This window comes from Mus caroli, unplaced genomic scaffold (assembly GCF_978045245.1).
Source record: "Mus caroli unplaced genomic scaffold, Mus_caroli_1 scaffold_16, whole genome shotgun sequence".
In the NCBI taxonomy this organism is placed as follows: domain Eukaryota; kingdom Metazoa; phylum Chordata; class Mammalia; order Rodentia; family Muridae; genus Mus; species Mus caroli.
In genome coordinates this window covers 95864348-95884690 of record NW_028227271.1, presented here as the reverse complement: position 1 = coordinate 95884690, position 20343 = coordinate 95864348, and the positions used below count along the sequence as shown (strand labels likewise).

General features: G+C 42.3%; 1 protein-coding gene across 1 annotated transcript in view; it reads right to left on the bottom strand.

Annotated features, from left to right (window-relative positions):
• The window catches only part of Slc1a3 (solute carrier family 1 member 3), a 77912-nt gene that overhangs the window by 42759 nt on the left and 14810 nt on the right, over positions 1-20343 (bottom strand). The window contains exon 3 of the mRNA XM_021183000.2: positions 10951-11088. Within this exon, the coding sequence (XP_021038659.1) occupies positions 10951-11088 (138 nt within the window). The remainder of the gene's footprint in view (positions 1-10950; positions 11089-20343) is intronic.

Here is a 20343-nt window from a genome sequence, read left to right as displayed (position 1 = left end):
AAGCTTATATTTAAATTATATCAGCCTTTACATTTTTTATTTTTGAAATTAAAAATGTAGTTATATCATTTTCCCTTTCCTCCCTCTAATCCTTCCCATGTACTTTCTTATTCTTTCTCAAACCCATGGCTTCTTTTTTATTAATTGTTACACACACATGCGCATGCATGCACGCACACACACACACACACACACACACACACACACACGCACGCACACACACACACACACACCTCTGGATAAATAAACGCAAACTGCTCAGTCTGTATAATGTGACTTGCATATAATTTCTGGTCTGACTCCTTATCATTGGATAACCAATTAGAGGGGCTGTTCCCTGAGGAAGGCTGTTTTTCCTTCTCTCAGCAGTCTCTAGTTACCCATGGTTCTTTGTCTAGGGTCCAGGTTTTTAAACTTTAACTGTATAAAGTCATATAACACAGTTATCCTCCTTGGCCTTTGTAAAGCACACTGCTCAGTAGTTTTTATTTAAATTGTATGTTAAGTGCATCATTTAAAAATTAACTTCAGAGCTGGGTGTGGCGGCACACGCCTTTAATCCCAGCACTTGGGAGGCAGAGGCAGGCGGATTTCTGAGTTCGAGGCCAGCCTGGTCTACAGAGTGAGTTCCAGGACAGCCAGGGCTACACAGAGTAACCCTGTCTTGAAAAAACAAACAAACAAACAAAAAAAAACAACCAAACTTCATTTGTATTAGCTGTAACTAGAGAAGTAACTACACACTTATTCTAATGTAAAAACATGCAATTGACAAATTTAGAATGCACATTTTAAAGGAATTCTGCAAAGTGTACATGCACTAAGACTCCTATCCCACAGGTGTGTAGGTTACAGCTAAAACACAAAACACATAAGGCAAACATCTCCGTGTGCTTTAGATGAACAAAATGTAGTTTAAATTACATTGCAGTATATTAGACAAAGTCATCTAGTCACTGCTCTAAAGGAAGGGCTAAGTTTTATTTCAAAAGTAAGCACAGATTAGCATAAAGCTGCTAACGTTTGCAAGTGTTTTCTTCTTTCTATCATGTTTGTATTTATGACTGTTCACATGCAGCATTAACTAAAAGAATCTTCAAGAATAATCATGACCATCTTATGACAAATTATACATGTAGTAATTGCTACTATTATTTAGTGTATGAGGTTCTTTTTTAAATATGATTTTAACATACAAAGAACATACAATCCAGTACTACACAGAAGGGATCCGAAGAAGTGTTCCTCCAAAGGAGAGTTAACGGACATCAGCACGCCAGAAGATATTCAATGTCATCATCTGAAAAACCCAACGGAAATCACGGGAAGACAATATTTTGTACTGGTTTTGATAAAAATACTTATGTCAACAAAGTGATAGTTTCTAACAAGCATTGGCAAGAAAGTAGCGAAGACAGAACCGTCCTACTGTTGGTGGATAAAATAGTGCTGCTGCTTAAAAAGCTACTCTGAGTTTTTTAAAAGGCCAAAGGAAGGAACTGTGACGCACAGCAATGCTATCGGAGAAAATGATATGCCTGTGAACATTCACAGCAGTCTTCCTTATACTAGCTAAAACTACATCATACAAAACAAAAGTGAGAACCATTCAAATGACCACTGACGAACTGAAAATGAAGTGTGGTGTGGCTGTCAGTGGACGAGCAACCTGCTATAAATAGGACCAAAATAGTGATGTGTGAAAAGAACGGGAACCAGGCTTGAAAACATGCTAACATGAAAGAAGTCAATCACAAAGGAGCATGTACGAAGGTACGGCTACAGTATCATGTGACCTGTGGATGTGTGGAGAGTGAACATCGATTACTGTGTGCTTAATGCTTAATGGAGGAATTTGAGGATGATGGCTAAGGAATACAGTTTCTTTCTTTCTTTCTTTCTTTCTTTCTTTCTTTCTTTCTTTCTTTCTTTCTTTCTTTCTTTCTTTCTTCCTTCCTTCCTTCCTTCCTTCCTTCCTTCCTTCCTTCCTTCCTTTCTCTTTCTCTTTCTTTCTCTCTCTCTCTCTCTCTCTCTCTCTCTCTCTCTCTCTCTCTCTCCCTCTCTCTTTTTTGGGTTTTTTTTTTTTTTTGGTTTTTCAAGACAGGGTTTCTCTGTGTAGCCCTGGCTGTCCTGGAACTCACTCTGTAGACCAGGCTGGCCTCGAACTCAGAAATCCGCCTGCCTCTGCCTCCCAAGTGCTGGGATTAAAGGCGTGCGCCATCACGCCCTGCAGTTTCTTTGTGAGGTGATGAAAATGCTCTAAAATTGATTGTCATTATGACTATGCAACTTTGTGAACACAGTAAAGGCCACTACACTGTAGACTTTCACCTGTATGTACCAATAAAGTGTGTGCATGTGAATGCTTTTCTAACCAACCTAAAAACTACGTGCAACAACAAAAAACAATCTAAGGCTATTGATAACAAGAAGAAATTTTAGAAGATTCATATAAATGAAGTAAGTTGATTTTCAACTGTGAAGTAAGTTTCTTTCACTTAAGGTATCCGGCAAAACCATATAGATGACAATTTTGGCAGCAAAGTATGTTCTAACAATCGAAGGTCTGACACACTTTGATACAATCACATCTGCCATATAAGGAAGATGTGTTCACTGGATGGATGGATGGGGCACTTCCCAAGCATCTGATCTCATTCCCTAAAGGTCAGGTGCTTATTTAATGGTAAATCATATTTGGCTGCACGGCATGTCCCTACAGAACACCTGTGCTCCATGAGGCATATGCAGATTCTTTCAGGTAAAATAAAATGACACCCTGTGCCCACTTCAGAGGAGGAAAAACAATAGATTAAAGGTAGTAGATCAAATTGTCTCACTATTAAGAGGTTTTTTTTCACTATAACATTTCCTTCATCCATCCATCCATCCATCGCTCTAGGTTTTCTAAATACTAACAGAAAGGAACTCAGCAGCTCTGAAACATTATACCTACAAGATATTGGAAAACCGAAATTGTTAATCATACTTAGATTTAATAGCTTTACATTCATGGAAAATTAAGCTTTGTACTTCATAGGAGTTACACATTCCCATGGCAAATACTTCTTAATATAGAATTCAAAACAGTCGGGTTTTCCTTTCTTTTGAAACAGGTTTTCTCTGCATAGCCTTCGATATCCTGGAAGTCCTGGAACCTGCTCTGTAGACCAGACTGGCTTCCAACTCATAGAAATCCACCTGCCTCTGCCTCCTAAATGTTCAAGGTATGTGCCATCGCCTCCTGGCGATGATAAGATGATATAAACATTTTAATTGTTTTCACAACAATGCTATGCATTTTTATTTTGCTTAGGTATTGCGACAGTAAAGTCTGGCTTGTTTGGTGGGGTTCAATCAAAGGAATGAGTAGGATAGTTAATCATTAGGTCAAGACAAGACTAAAATTCTAGCCTCAAGTGAAAAGGAGCCAAGAGAGAAATATAACAGAGGAGCTACTACTGCCTCCATTTTTTTCATAAATACTCAGTGTGGGGTATAAAGATGCTGACACCAGGGGTCTGTTTTCTATATTGATGCCTATATTTCAATTTTGGAAATTTCTGCAATACATTCTGAGGTAGTCAGCCCTAAGATAATAACAGACCAGCTTGCAGCACGCCCTTAAAACAATGTGTTCAAATTGCACATATTGCAATTCAGTTCAACTAGAAACTATTCAGTGTTGGCAAATTCAGGTCATGTTTTTTAATCAATCATTTCAAACATGCAAGGCATTAGAACAATTAAACGAAGTACCTTCACTTGTACTTTCCAAAACTAAGCCTAGTGTATTTGCTTTGATGGCCTTAACTCATTTCCTTAACTACCATAGCTACTCCAGGGAGAAGATCCTTGCTTTCCAGTGGAGCCAGCCAGGACAACTTTTTGCCAGGTCTGAAGGCTAAGCTGGATCTTGGAGGGGTCAAGGGTCTTCAGTGGGGCTGGGGAAGAAGTCGTGTCAAAGGGTGAAGCACCTGAGGGGGAAGAGTGAAATACTGAGGGCACTGAAATATCGAAAGAGGAAACTGTCAGGGGGGCAGTGGATCACACAGCTAGCACAGAGCTTTGGGAAGTCTGTCAAGGGTCCTGTTTGCCTTGCCAAGAAATTGTTAGGCAATGCAAAGAACAAACAAGGCAAATGCAGTATTCTCTCAAAGCCTTTGTGAGAACAGGGGGCAGATGGTGTTGCAGTAACTATGAAATAGAACCTGCTAGAGCAAAAGTAGGGGGAAGCCAGGGATGGCTTCCTGGGAGAGGGAGCAACTGAACTAATTAGGGATGGACCCAAACAGCAACACTGGTGACCATAGGTCTGGAAACCAGAGAACAATTCTATAGAAACTATAGCATGGTAACTCTCAACCCTAAGTCCACAGTGGAACCACCTTGAGAACTATTAAGCAAATGTCAATTTTGGGGGTCCCATTTTTTGATCAGGTAATTGAAAAACTTGTGGGAAGAGTGATTTGGGGTGTGTGCAGTCTCCAGAGGGTGTGATGAATCTGAATGGGGCAGTGAGTCTTCTCAGATCATGAGCTCTGGATGTCAGAAGACCTAAGACAGTTATGACGGTTAGGTGTCACCGGCAACTTGACACAACCAAGAATCATCCGGCAAGACAGCCTCGGTGAGGGACCATGAGTTGGATTTGGATGTTAAGGCAGAGGTTGAGTTTGCCCCAAGAAGTGAGCCAGGAAGACTCTGTTGGAGTAGCTGTGCTTACTCCCAGTGGAATCCAGGGTGCTCTACATGGGCTGATTTTTCTCAGGGAAGACCGGGAAGTTGTATAACCAATGATAATATTTAGAATTATGCAGCTGTGATCAAGGAAATCGAATCTCATGCTGCAGGGCAGAAACCAATTGCCTCTAGTGGTGAGGGAGGAATTCTCTCTGGCTCCATGCTGTTTCTGGATTAACTTTCTGGGTTATTTAATTTATTTTAATGGGAGAGTGGTCGCTGCAAGAATCATAGACAAAGGAGGCTTATGGAAGCCACAGTGGTTATTACAAGCCCACGAGCTTGAGTCCTCTGTTCTCACTGTTGTGTTTCTGTGTGTGCAATGAGTGGACAGCCCTTGCTGCTGCTGTTCTTGCTGTCATTAACTGAGCACATTCCAGGGGCCAGGCTGAACCTTCACACTGAGCCCACAACATGCACCCCACTATCTATGTTACAAAAAAAAAAAAAAAAGAGAAGCCTAAACATGCCCTGCTCTTTAGAGTGGTGCCTTTTATTCCAGCTAATGGAAATGAGAAGCCTGCCTTGAGTTCTTGTCCATTAGTACCCAGAGTATTCAAATTGGCTTTAGATACACGCCAGATACTTGGCAAACCAATAGTTCAAAATATTAAATTTCCCTTAACTGACCCTGGCTCTCATTTTTGCAGGCACTCAACATGCGTTTCAAAAGGCCAAGAATGAAGAATTGTCTAGCTCCGGTTTTTGGTTTTGACTCCTTGTGTTACATGACAAGATTTTAGTTGGTTGTGAAGTGTCGCTTTTCTGAATCCAGAGTGCCATAGTTTGAGGCAAAACGTTTACTGCTTTCATTTCCGTTATTTTCTCAGTTAGAAGAACCCTTTGCTGACAGTCCCAGCTTATCGGCTTTGTACATAGTCAATTCTTACCTCCAACAGGATTCACACTGATCTATGTATTTGCAAGGAAAATGTCTAAGTAATATTTAACCACAAGAGAGCCTGTCACACAGGGAAGGGGATTACGGGCAAGTGGTATTTTGTTTTTCTGGTTCTTTTAAAGTTTTGCTTGTTTTATTTTGGGTACAATGAGAACCATTAGTTTTACAAGGAAAAGTGAGTTCCAAGGCTCTCCTGTTCCTGGAAATGTCTGGGCAGAAACTGGACAACCATTTGGAAGGGAAACTGTAGGCAAGGGTGAACAACACCAGGGTTTCCCAATGAGAGGTAAATACAGGGTTCTAGAGGAAGAGAAACACTTTCCTCTTTTGTGTGAAATCAGACAGAAAGTGAGAAACCTCTTCTGTTAAATTACCCTTCCAGTCTTTGGGTCAGAGGAAAGAGAAAGCCCTCGGGGTTAGTACGCCTTACCATCTTATGACTGCTAATTATCTCTCTTTTCCTTCTTAAACTATGACAAGGAGGGTCTCAGCAGCAGTATCAAGTCAGGATGTCGTGGCATTATCACTCATTATCTCTTTCACATTCTTAGTAGCGATTTGAAGCAATGTAAAAATTGTGTTAACTTGAAAAAATTGTTTAAGGGTGGATATGAATGCCATCTTTGCTGGTAAACTCTAGAGCAGTTGACGTCAGGTGGGGAGATGCCTTGAATTAAGAACATCAGATTTGGAATCATATTCTAAAAGGTGAGCCAAGGGGAGGAGAAGGGTGGATATGATTTAAATACATTGTATACAGACAGGAAATTGCCAAAAAAAAAAAAAAAAAAAAAATCAACCAGATGGCCTCTTCCTTTTGGCACACGGAGAGAACCAGTGAAATTCGTTCTCTGAGAGTTTGCTCATGTACATTGTTTTGTGAGTTGAGGACTTTAGGGAGCCTCTCTCCATCTAAATGGATATACAGAATGGACCCCCTGTACATCAACTTAGGGACTTTTTCTTTAGGTACTTTATTCTTTTAGGTACTTTTATTTATTTATTTATTTTTAGGGACCTTATTCAGGTACCTCTGGTGCCTAGCTGAGTATATGACATAAAATAAAACTATGAATGAATGAATGAATGAATGAAACAAGATGAACTTCTTCTATTTTGTGATCCAACCTCTGGTACGCCCCAAACATAGGTTTCAAGCTGCTGCTATCATAAATGTGCCTAATATACCTCCCTCATCTCTTTCTCTTACACCATGTCCCATGAGAGACTGTCTGCCAAAAGCCTTTCCCTTACAGAAAACCAGGGCTGACAGAAAAGCTTTCCTGTGCTGACGGGTCTCAGGAAGATGAACACTTAGAATAAAAACACAAGAAAGCACCAATTTTTGAAAAAAAGAAAGGTTCAGGAGTAGGGCTAGCTATATTCACTCAATATAACCAGACATGGCATTTAATTATTATCCTGTGCGTTAAATCAGGCTAAGCCGGCCAAACCAACTCATATTTCTGGCATGAAATAGCTAGTTTGGCTGCTTATCCTGACCAAACCAATAGAAAATGGTGCCAAAGTCTTGTTTTATTGTGTGGGGGCGTTGGCATAGACCTATTCTTCTTGTTCAAGAAAAGGGGGGGGGGGGAAGGTACTTGAGTACAAATGTAGCCATTGGGCTTCCTCCCAGATTCTCACTGGAGCTTCTGGAATGCTAATACACACCAGGGATGTTTGGGAAGACAGGATTTCAACTCAGGACAAGAATGTGCCTCATGGAGCTTTAATGCCTCAGCTCACAAACACGAGTGTTTCAAGTACAAAAATCTGTCGCTGAGCTGTCTGGTAAGTTGGTCTGGGCACATAGTTCATCGGGAGAATGGGAGAGTGTTGGCCCGGCATGTACAAGGTACTGACTTTTGATGACTAGAACCACAACAAAGAAACAAATATTAAGAAATAAAGCATAATTTTGGTGTCTCTATGTGTTTTGGTATATTCTCTAGAATCTTTGAAAACTAAATGCAATAATTATTTTATTCAACTTAGTTTCCATCTTCACAGACCACCCCTCCCCCACCCCTGCCCTAAAGCTTTTGAACTTGAGAGAACTAAGGTGTAAAGCATTTTCCCTTTTTTTTTTTGGGGGGGGGGGTGGTTTTTTCGAGACAGGGTTTCTCTGTATAGCCCTGGCTGTCCTAGAACTCACTCTGTAGAGCAGGCTGGCCTCGAACTCAGAAATCCGCCTATCTCTGTCTCCCAAGTGCTGGGATTAAAGGCGTGTGCCACCACTGCCCAGTGACCTTTTGATTTCTTACTATGATGCTCTTGTCTGATACAAACAGAACAGTTAGGATCACACTCAGAAGATGGAGGGAAAAGCCTTTCCAATCACTGTTTGTTTAACAGTAATGAACATGGTGTCTGGTAGTGAATTCCACTGGAGGTGAACTATGTTTGGTTTAGGATTAACTGGTGGGGAAACCAGGTAACATAAAAACCAGTAAACGAGCCTGTGCTTTAACACTCGGATTTCAAGGGCTAACTGAACCAGGAGAAGTCCTTTGGTTGGCTACCTTGTCCTGTTTTGTGAATTTTGATCAAAACTGAAAACTCGGGAAGCTCTCTTAAAACCTTGGATAACTAAATTCTCTTGAACATTGGCCATGTTTCACTCTTGTGGACACATAGTGGCAACTTGTTAAGCTGATTAATTTTGTATTTCTCAAGTCTCAACAGCCTCCTTGCTCCACTTTGGGCCACATTATTCTACAGTGCAGTCAGACTCCACTTAATCATCTCACTTAGCCCAGCTCTCTCTCCTGTTGGAGAAAAATATTTCCCCGTATCCATGACTATCAAAGTAGGAAAACATAAAGTAGCCTGAAAGGGCATCTTCATGTATACACGTCACCCACTTGATGACTGCGAGCTTTGGGGACTGCTTTTTTTTCATTCTTGAATAATGGAGCCTTACTTTGCTACCTCCCAGGACAACGCATTTCCCCAGTAACATCTCCCAGTGGGCTCAGGGATCCTCTGGGGGCGAGGGACGGGGAGGTCTGTGTAATTTGCAAATATTTCCTCTTCTAGGTTCCCACTTTTGAATGTTTTGTATTTAAAGCCACAAAGGAAAGTCTCCGTGAGTCAATCAATCATCCAATTGGTCCTAAGTATCTGAGTTACTGTGTAGCCTGGGGACTCAGCCTGGGAGACGAACACTGCTAAAACATCTTTGGCTCAGCTAAATGCTGCTTCTAGGCCCTTTCCTTGACCCAGTCCTGAGAAAAAGGATAAAATTCCCTTAATGGTTCCATGTGACCACTCCCAACTTGCAACTAGGTTATGTTAAGCGCCCATTTTATATTGGTTGCTTGCAGCTTGCTAGTCTCTCTTCTTTCAAAACAAAAACAAAAACATCCATATTTTAAGTGTTGCTAATTTCTCCAATGTTTGACCAAAATTTTCTTTTTAACCAATGAAAGGAATCAGGATCAGTGTAACTTTTGTCTGAGAAATTATCCAACCAAAGCTCTTGTTCCTTTAATAAAGTTGGCTACTAAGTATCTAAATAAAACACAAGGGAATTCTGCTTCAGGGGAGAGGTCAAGTAAAACTGTTTCTAAAGTGAAACAATGTTTTTTTCCCTGTTGCACCAGGGGTTTCTGGGTGCGTCCCCCAGCCCATCAAATTTTTAGCACAATTGTGAGAAAGCAGAAACAGGGGTTTCACTATAGAAGTGACAGTAGAAAAGAATATGAACACACTCTGTGTCCAGAGAAAGACATTCTCAGCCTAGAAGTCAGCTGCTAGTGTTGATGTAGAGAGGGACTCACTGCCTCACTCAGTAAAATGGTGGATATGGGCTCGGACCTAATAGTGATTTCTACAAAGAGTTCCTCTTTAGAGAGAAATGGTTAATAAAATGAGAATGTGTCCCATGCCAACATTTAATAAAGCATTTGTAGTAAGAATTGTAGCTTCTATAATTACCCCTACTCAGCAACTGACCAGTCCAGTTTTGTAAACAGGTATGTCAAGGATGAGAGGACTGTTTTGTGGGCCATTTATCCTCCGCTCTGAGGTTGTGGACATGCAGTTACTTGTTTAAGGCCCTGGACAAGTGGAAGGCAGATCAGATCTGCAAGGCACCGAGGAGCACTCCGGCATAGTTTCTGTGCATGTCATAGCTAGCCCTCCAAGGTATGTAGCAGTCAGAGGGCTGCCCTATGACCTTTCAGATGCTCTGTGAAGTTCTTGTTACACGGAAAACTTGAAAGATTCTCTCCTTGAAAACCCAAGGGAAGAGGGAGAGGGATGCAGCTTGCACAGAAGTGCTCAAGGACAGTGACCACAGGTAAATAAAGAGGTCATTAGTACCTGAGGTCGGGGCTTTAGCTATAAACTCAGAAATCATTCTGCTGGGGAAAGGTTATGGAAATTCTCTAAGTCCGAGACGAGCAGTGGGGAAAGACAGAACAGTAGGTGGGAAGGAATGGATAGTATCATTTTTTCCCCCTGCAACTTTTTACCCTGTCTGTATTTGTCAACCATACAGCTAATGACTCTTCAAACTGTAAGCTGCTGCCTGCTGTCACACTAGAGAGACCCTATCCTGTGACGCTTCTGCTGGTTAAAGGTCAGTGTCGGTGGCAGAGTAGCCAACGGGGATATCTCCCACCCCCTCCCCGTTCTCCCACCGGTGTAAAAGGTAGTAGGGGGCGGATGGGGAAACTGGAGAAGGAAATGAAACCATGCGGGTACGCCAGGAAAAGGTAAGTGTTGGTGGCAGCGGAGTTGGTGAGTGTGTTGTGGCATTACCTCTTGATGAGGCTTCCAAGAAGGCTCCCGCTCATGTCCTGGTGGCTCTGAGAACAAGCATTCTTGCATCAATAGCTAATAGGCTGTCCAACCAGATGTTATCTGGGTGGGATAAGAGGGTGAGAAAACAGACCTGTTGTACGCTGTTGTCAACTACATCACTGTGGTCAGAGAAAGGCTGTTTGTGTGGTGTTTAGCAGGGCACCTCATTCACGGTGAGGCAGACCAGATTACGTGGCTGTTTAAATCCGTTTCCTCTTGTGATTGGTAAAAATGCAAGAGTTCATAATCATTCATGCATTAGCAAAGTCTCCTTGCCACCGTTTCCAAGGGACTTTTTCTTTTTCTTTTTTTTTTTCAAGAACAGAGCATGCATCCAGCAGAAACCTAAAGCATTGACTTTTCTAAGCGTTCTTTTGCAAAAAGCACACTTTAAATAGAAAGAAAGAAAGAAAGAAAGAAAGAAAGAAAGAAAGAAAGAAAGAAAGAAAGAAAGAAAAAGAAACCACACAGCGAAACCTGTCCGTGTCAGGTACCTGTGACGAGACTGGAGATGATCAGGGGCAAGACCAGCATCTGTAGCATCCTCATCAGAAGCTCCCCGGGGAACGAAAAGTACTTCACCTCGCGGTAGCTCATTTTATATGGTCGGAGGGCAAACCCAAGGATTGTACCTGCAGGGACAAAAGAGAAAGAGAGAGAAGGGAAAATGAGGCTTTTAAAACTAAGGCAACAGCTTCTGAAAAAGCGAGCAAGTATCTGGTGGGTGGTTCTTGCAAGTTTGACACGAGTAATTTATTTAAGCAGCAAATATTTATCCAGCATTGGGAGGGAGCAAGGGATGAATCTGTCTTTGCAGTCATTACGTGGAAGACTTTGTTGAGTCCATGCCTTCAAGTAGCATTTGAAGAAAAAAAGGCTTCTGGGCTGAGTAAATGAAAATGTCTTTGTCTACCTTGCATGCAGTGGGACCTGTTTTGACTGAACTTGGTGTATGTATGAAGACTGGGGCATAATTTACAGACAAATCTAACCGTCCCGAGGAAGATGAGATGGGAAGAAAAGGTCTCACCAGAAAGTTCCCAAAGAACAGCTGGCAGAACTGCATAAGCACTTATAAAAAAACAATGAGACTTTCCAGTTTCAAAACAAAAAACCAGAAAACCCTGGTGCTCACGTTGTTAATCTATGTGAGCATCACCCTGTCTGTACATACCACACTGTCTCTCTCACAGCCTGGTCTTGACATTGGCTTGGCGACTCTATTGTGTATACTCGCTAGTCGCTGACAAGAAGACTTTAAAATGAGCAACAAATTTTCCCCACAAATTTCCTGTTGAAAATTTGATGAGGAGTAGGTAGAGAGAAAAGAAAGTGATTCTCTCCTTAGCTTTCCTTCAGTCTAGAAACTTTGAAATGTTCTTTTAGAATAATAAACTCATACACAAGCTAGGTGACTCATGACACCTGCTGACATCCAGAAATTAATCCTAGTATCAAATACATTTACTCCCTCTCCTATTTCTTCAACTTACTTTCTTTGCCCAAGGGAATTTAGTCATTTCAGTATTGTAAATATTTTCAAACATTTGCCTTGAGTTGAGATTTCACTTTTTAAAAAGCCCAAGTAAACTATAGAGAAAATAAAATACCTAATATTGAAGTATTCTTAAAAAGCCAGAGGTCAGGGGCGGGAAAGGGGAGGAGTGAACCCAAAAGGTCCTTACGGAAACTAAACTTTCCCCATTTCTTATGAAATGGCTTCTCTGTCTTAAGAAATGGAACACAAAGTTCATTTGAATCTCTACTGCAACTCCAATTTCAGTTCTTGGGTCTCGGCAACCACTGCTATCCATTCTCCAACTTTAGACCGTGATGTTGTAATAAAAGGCACCTCGATGTATGTGACTAGAAAATCCTGTTGACCCAGGTCTCAGGAAATGTAAGACTAATAGGCAAGAGAGGAAAACACAGATAGCTGGAAGCAGAAGCTTAAATAAGAAGAAGGTAACTGAGGTTCCCTGAGCTCTTACTGTAAGCCAGGCATCGCCAGTACTTTGCTCCTGTTAGCAATTTAATCCCCACAACAATTTCAGGATGCTATCTCACAGTTTACCAGTTAAGAAATCTGATCTCAGTGAATGTAAAATTTGTCCAAAGTCAAGTATACCCAGGTGGCAGAGCAAAGACTCAAGGCCATGGCGTTTCCACTCAGGGCTCACGTTTTCAACCATCACTTCCTGCCTTTCATGATGAACTCCGTTAGTGGTCCATAGTGAGTTTATTTCTAGAATGTTCTGGTACATAATTTCATATATGGGTAGTGTGCAACTGACAAAGTCTCCTCGTTCTCCTAACTACCCAGTAGCTATTGAACAATGTACAGAAAGACACCCAGGGAGACAATGTCTCAGGAGATGATATCCTATGTGTACTGGCTGGTTTTGTGTGTCAACTTGACACAAGCTGGGGTTATCACAGAGAAAGGATCCTCCCTTGAGGAAATGCCTCCATGAGATCCAGCTGTAAGGCATTTTCTCAATTAGTGATCAAAGGTGGGAAGGCCCAGCCCATTGTGGGTAGTGCCATCCCTGGGCTGATAGTCCTGGGTTCTATAAGAGAGCAGGCTGAGACAGGCAGGGGAAGCAAGCCAGTAAGGAACATCCCTCCATGGCCTCTGCATCAGCTCCTGCTTCCTGACCTGCTTGAGTTCCAGTTCTGACTTCCTTTGTGGATGATCAGCAATGTGGAAGTGTAAGCTGAATAAACCCTTTCCTCCCCAACTTGCTTCTTGGTCATAGTGTTTTGTGCAAGAATAGAAACCCTGACAAGACACTGCATGCCTCCTTATAATTAATCAACAGACTGGTCCTGTTGGGCAGTGTAGCCTGGACATCAGTTCCTCTGGAGTGTGTCTCAGTTTCTTTGTAGGTTAGCATACAGAGTAACAGGTTCCGTTTGACACTTTCACACATACAGGCATTACCTTCACTCCCTGCTCTGCACCTCCAGTCCTGCCCAGGTCAGGTCCCCTTTTCCCTTTGGGTGTCACCGTCTTCTGCTTTCTTATATATGGATTTCATTTCCCTCTCTTCTCCCCTCCCAACTCTGAGGATCTCTTCCTTCCTCTCTTGAATCCTTTTCTAGTTTCATGACCTCTAGATTCTCAGTGTAAGCACACACACACACACACACACACCTCTGTTTCATATAAGAGGAAAATATAAAATTTGTTTTTCTGATCAGGCATAATTTCATTTCCATCCCTTTTCCTGAAAATATAATTTCATTTTTCTTTACAGACGAATGTAGTCCCATTGTGTATATGTACTCTCTATATTTTTTAATTCATCTGTTGCTGATGGACATCTAGATTGATTCCATTTCCATTTACTGGCTATTGAGAATGTTACAGCAGCAAATATGTATGTACCCTTATTTCTGTGATATGAGACCTTTTAAAAATCTCATTGAGCCGGGCGTGGTGGCGCACGCCTTTAATCCCAGCACTCGGGAGGCAGAGGCAGGCGGATTTCTGAGTTCGAGGCCAGCTTGGTCTACAAAGTGAGTGCCAGGACAGCCAGGGCTACACAGAGAAACCCTGTCTCGAAAAAACAAAAACAAAAAAAAAAAAAAAAAAATCTCATTGAAAAAAAAATCTCCCTCCTCCTCTATTGCTGGGGGTTTAATTAGGGTCTCAAGCATGCAAGGTATGCACTGTGAACTACAACCTCAGCCCTGCACTCTGCATCTAAAAGTTCTTTCGTGGTGTGGGAGCAGCAGAGATGAAGGAGCTTTCGTTTGTGTGGGAGCAGCAGAGATGAAGGAGCTTTCGTTTGTAAGGGACTGCCGCTTTGGAGAGTGAAGTTGCTAGGGTGGAAACACTGCGAGTCAGATTTGTCCTGGACTAGGTTTTGCGTTTTCTATCCCTGCTTCCCAAGTGAGCCATTTCTACCATTGGGAAAGAGAAGCTTATATTGGGGAGGGGGGGGGGGTATTTATTGAGCCCTTATTATGTGTCAGTGGTAGTCTTTAGCCCTCATCACAACTTTATTAGGTAGATATTAGCATGTCTATTTTAAAATCAATAAAATGATGCTAGGAAGTCAGTTAGCTTGCTGGTGCTTAGAAAGCTGACAAGTGGCCTGGAAGCCTTCGAACACAAGCTAGTGCTTTTCCTACTATATGTTGGTAAAAGTCCCCTAAATGGAAATGCATCGTTGTAGCCTGGGTCTAAGAGTAGTTCAGACAAACTTATCCCCCTGGTTCTCAGTATCTTTAAGTAGCATGTTGCTCACAGCTTTCGGTAATGTTGGATTGCCCAGAGATACCACAAGGGCACCCGTCACACTGTGAAACAGTGATCTTTCCATCTGCTTCCTCTCCCCACACCCCCACCCACTGCACCCCTCTCTCTCTTTCTCTGTTTTGGTTTTTCGAGACAGGATTTCTCTGTGTAGCCCTGGCTGTCCTGGAACTCACTCTGTAGACCAGGCTGGCCACGAACTCAGAAATTCGCTGCCTCTGCCTCCCAAGTGGCAGAGGCACCACTACCCGCCTGCAAATCTTTTTCTTAAGGAATAGTTTAAGTAACTAGATGATTTTATTTAAATAAACTGGCCTGTCTTTACCATGGTATGCACTCACTTATAAGTGGATATTAGACGTAAAGTAAAGGATAACCATGCTACAATCCACAGACCCAGAGACGCTAAGTAACAAGGGGGTGGGGTGTTAATGGGGTGGGGGTGGGAGGCTCATGAATTTCACTGTAAAGGGAAATAGAACAGACTTGGCATGTAGATGGATGTAGATGGAGGGAAGGGGGCTGGATGAGGGTGGTATGGGCATGGGAACAGGTGAGATAAGGTCGGGGCAAGGACAGGGGAGAGAATACTGAGAGAGACAACTGGAATTGTGGTGGGGGGGCATCTCTGGGATGAACTAGACATCTAGGGCAATGGAGACTCCCAGGAATCTATGAGAGTGACCCTAGCTAAGATTCCTAACAATGGGGCATAAGGAGCCTGAACCAGCCATCTCTTATAATGATTCAAGGCTTCCAGTGAGGGATTGGGATACCAACCTAGCCACAAAACCTTTGACTTACAATTTATCCTTCCCTACAAGATGTGCTGGGGTAAAGGTAGCTCAGAAATTATAAGAGTGGCCAACCAAAGGCTGGTCCCTGGTTTAGCTTGAGATCCATTCCATGAGAGGGAATGTACCGTTAACATTGCCTAGATGGCCAGGACCCAGAGACTGCATAGTCCAGAGACCTCGAATAAAATCAAACACTAAGAAAAAAAAATGATAGTCTACTATACTCAGAGATTGGTTCCTAGCCCAGTTGCCATCAGAGAGACTCCACCCAGCAACTGATGGAAACAGATGCAGAGATCCACAGCCACACATTAGATGGAGCTTGGGGAGTCCTGCTGAAGAGGGGGAAGAAGGATGCACAGAGCATCTGGTGCAGACCCATGCAGTCCTTCTGCATGCTGCTTCAGTCTCTGTAAGTTCCTAGGTGCCTTGATTGGTTGATTCAGAGGGCCCTATTCTCCTGGTGTCCTCCATCCCCTCTGGCTCTTCCCCTGGGAGATAAGATCTCACAAGCATGTTATCTCACAGAGACTGTTGAGGCCAGGACTATTCATATATACACCAGAAAGAACAAGAGTCATTGAGCAGGCAGGTCAGGAGCCAGCACCTCACAACTGGTCAACAGTGGCACTTTGGTGGGATTAGAGAGGGTGAAGCTGTTTGCCCACAGTGAGCAGCTGAAGGGGCCAGGGCACCCAGGCTGTCGGTCGCACAGCCTCAACCTCTCACTGCTGGGTTAAGGAGCCTGCGTGACCGCACCATGCTTGATCTGCTTTTAGTTCTCTTTCAAAGCAGGGGTAAACAGACAGTTCAGGTTAACTAATTCTAACAAGTTCTAGTGCTTACATGGGAGAAAGGTGCTAAGATGGCTTTGCTTAAAGAAGCTCCCCTCACGCTCCTATGTTCAGTGAGAAGCAAAGACATTTTTCTTCAGTTTTCTGCTCCTGGCTAGTTCCAGTTGTAGGTCTGCTGCTATCAGCACCAGATCATGAGAAAATGCTCTGAATGAGAAAACTGCCTTTTTCTCTTCTTCTCCCCTCCCCTCCCCTCCCCTCTTCTCTTCTCTTCTCTTCTCTTCTCTTCTCTTCTCTTCTCTTCTCTTCTCTTCTCTTCTCTTCTCTTCTCTTCTCTTCTTTCCTTTCTCTCTTTCTCTCTTTCTCTCTCTCTTTCTTTCTTTCTTTCTTTCTTTCTTTCTTTCTTTCTTTCTTTCTCTTTCTCTCTCTTTCTTTCATGAGCAGTTAAGATCTTCTGCCTCTTGATTTTTTTTTTAAATTAGGTATTTTCTTTATTTAAATCTCAAATTCTATCTATCTCCTTTCCTGGTTTCCTCTCCAAAAATCCCCTATCCCCTCACTCCTCCCCCTGCTCTCCAACCCACCCACTCCCACTCCTGATTATTTTTATCCCAGCAATGAAAAAGAAAAAAAGAAAAGGAAAAAGAAAACAAAACAAAACCCACTTCTCTGAAACCCAGCCTGACCTCATCATTCCTACCAGCGAGGGCGGCAAAGTGAGGTCTTCCCATGAACTCCAATGAGCTCAACTGGCTCCCCTCAGCCCAAGCAGGCAAGTCCCTGAGAAACTGATGTCTGTCAGTGGGCACTCACACACCGCCTGATAGTCCCAGAGCTCTATGGAACACATAGCTTTACGGTGGCCACCACAATCTCAGTGCAAAAGGAGACATCTTTATTGTTAGCCAGTCTTCAAAAATGACCACACAAAGTCAGAATAACTCTGTTAGAGTCAACACATGCTTATTCAAATTTGTAGCTTGGTGACAGTAACACAGAGGTCATCATGTTCGTGCTTAGCCTGCAATCTTCCATCATTCTTGCTTAACTATGACACCTGGAATCTAGGAAATGCCTTAACTGAGATATTTAAGGTGGTGAATCCACTGTGTGGTTGGACCTAAGAACAGTGGTGAATTTTTGCTTAAAGACAGGTTCTTACTTATGAAAATGAGTTCAGCTTCTTCCTGCAGAGGGCACAGGAACCCTTGTCTTGGAAGACTGATTACCTATCATTTTCTAAACCCAGACAAAATGGGCTTGTTTTTTAAGGCTAAGTCCTCACAGAAAGTTAAAGGTATTAAAAACTTGCTAATATGTCAACTGATAAAATCACGGAAAACACAAAAAATGGAAGAGGACGAGATGCAGTTGGTTAGGACCAGGTCACTGCATTTAGCTTCTGGTGAATGCCAGCGTTTGGAATAGCAACATCTTGCTAAACTTCTTCTTTACCCATGAGCCCTTGCATTGAACAGATTGGCAGATGAAGGCCTTCTGGGGTCATTTCTCACAGTGCAGAGTGCTCCAAGGAAGGCACTAGAGAAGCCAGGTGGCGCTAGAATATCTGAAGGAAACCTGCTTTACCTTAGGTTCTGTTGCTTAGAAACAAGTCTCAAGTCCCAGGCAGTCACACATCAGGTCGGATGGGGTCTCGTGAACCTGCAGCAGTCTATGGATCTTGTTACATACACTGCTTCTAGTGTGTAGAAGCATTCACAGAGAACACTTTACAAATGGCCCAGCTCTGCCTCTACCTTACTCCATGATGCTGGACATGCTTTGAGAAATGAATATATACATATAATATATAATATGTAATACATATATAATATATAATATACAACACATATATGATATATAATATGTAATACATATATAAAATATGTAATATATAATATATACACTCACATGCATATATATCTATATCTATCTACATATTCTATCTATCTATCTATCTATCTATCTATCTATCTATCTTAGGGGGCTGGAGAGATGGCTCAGTGGTTAAGAGCACTGATTGCTCTTCCAGAGGTCCTCAGTTCAATTCCCAGCACTCACATGGTGGCTCACAACCATCTATAATGAGATCTGATGTTCTCTTTTGGAGTGTCCGAAGATAGCTACATATAATAAATAAATAAATAAATCTTTACTTATATATAATAAATAAATAAATCTTTAAAAAAATAAAAGATCTTAGATACCATCTATTTCAACCTACTCCTATTTTGCAGGTTAGAAATAAAAAAGAAGAAGAAGAAGAAGAAGAAGGAGAAGGAGAAGGAGAAGGAGAAGGAGAAGGAGAAGGAGAAGGAGAAGGAGAAGGAGAAGAAGAAGAAGAAGAAGAAGAAGAAGAAGAGAAGAGAAGAGAAGAGAAGAGAAGAGAAGAGAAGAGAAGAAAAACCCTCTGAAGGTTTGAAGACTTTCAGGGAAGGAGTCTGAAAGCTTGTTTTGTAGCATTGCTTACTACAACACAAATGGCTTACCACACCTTGTCTCCTCATCAGAGAGAAATGATGAGTCTTGTAGATTTCATATGGGGATTCAATCATTTGTATAAATTATCTTGTAGCCTAACTTGCTGGTGGTTCAGGCCCCAAAACATCATCCCTGAACTCCCAATCTTTCTAAAGAGCTACACTCGTTCCCTACCTGCCTAAAAGCCTACCTCACGAGAGAAGGTTCTGGCACAATCACGTCAGTCTTCACTTGGGAATCTAGAAACTCAAGCATGCAGGATTTCATAACTTGTTCAAGATCCAGGGGCACAGTGCAGGAAGGAGTCACACTGTTTTAAGCAGAAGGGCTGTTCCTTGGAGTAGGGCTGTGCTCACAAAGTGTAGTAGGACATAAGGTTTACTGGTGTTACAGACCCACGAGATTCTTACCGACAGACGTGTGCTCCACATCGTCAGCCAAGAGAAAATCAGTCCTGTTCTTCCTTTGGTCATTTACTCAGCAATACATTAAACATCTATTATGGACCAAGACTTGTTTTAGGGACTTAATATATGTCAGTGAACAGAACTAACAGGGATGTTCATCTTTACAAAGTATGAATTTTAGGAGAGAGAGGAAATAATAAATATTATAAACTGAGAGGGGAGAGATAAGAACTTCAGGAGCTGATGAAGCTGGCTCAGGAGAAGCAAAGTCAGGAGAGGCATCATGAAGGAGACACAGAAGCTAAACTTTAGAGGAAGCACAGCCTGTGACTATCTGGGGATAGTGAGTTGGAGACAGAGGAGGCCAGCAGCATCACCAGCAGGAAGACGGAGGCCAGTGCCACGCTGTCACCAGTAAAGCCTGAAGAGCTCACCTAATTTTAGAGGACCCCAACTCAGGTTAAATCCAAGATTCAGGGCTTCGGTGTGGAGGAATGAGACAGTGTGAAGCAGAGCTGGAGTTTGTTGAAAAGAGAAAGTTGTCAGGAAAGAGCAGAGCTCACTATAGCCATGGGGCAAGCTTCTCAAAGAAGTGCTGCAGTTACGTTAAAGACATTTTAATGTAGATTTATAAACACAAAGTGGGAGTGTTCCGAGAAAGAATAAGACCTACTCAAGTGTGGATATGGACTTGTTTGTTTGTTTATTTTATTTTTTTTAAAGATTTATTTTATGTATATGAGTACACTGTAGCTGTCTTCAGACACACCAGAAGAGGGCATCAGATCTCATTACAGATGGTTGTGAGCCACCATGTGGTTGCTGGGATTTGAACTCAGGACCTCTGGAAGAGCAATCAGTGCTCTTAACCACTGAGCCATCTCTTCAGCCCCCTAAGATCCCTTAGATCTTTAAGATTCTCAGCTAAATATTTGGAGTTATATAACTCCAAGCATTCACTTGAATTCAGCTTATTTTTTCTAATGAACTCTAAGCTCTCTCATAGGCATGTAAGAAATGCTTGACTACCAGATTTGCTTTTTAACTTCACATGCACAGGTGCAGCATGCTTGGCTGTTTATGTACCGCTTGAGTGTTTGGTGCCTGTCGAGGCTGAAGGCCCCTCCCTCCCTTTCTGTGGTGG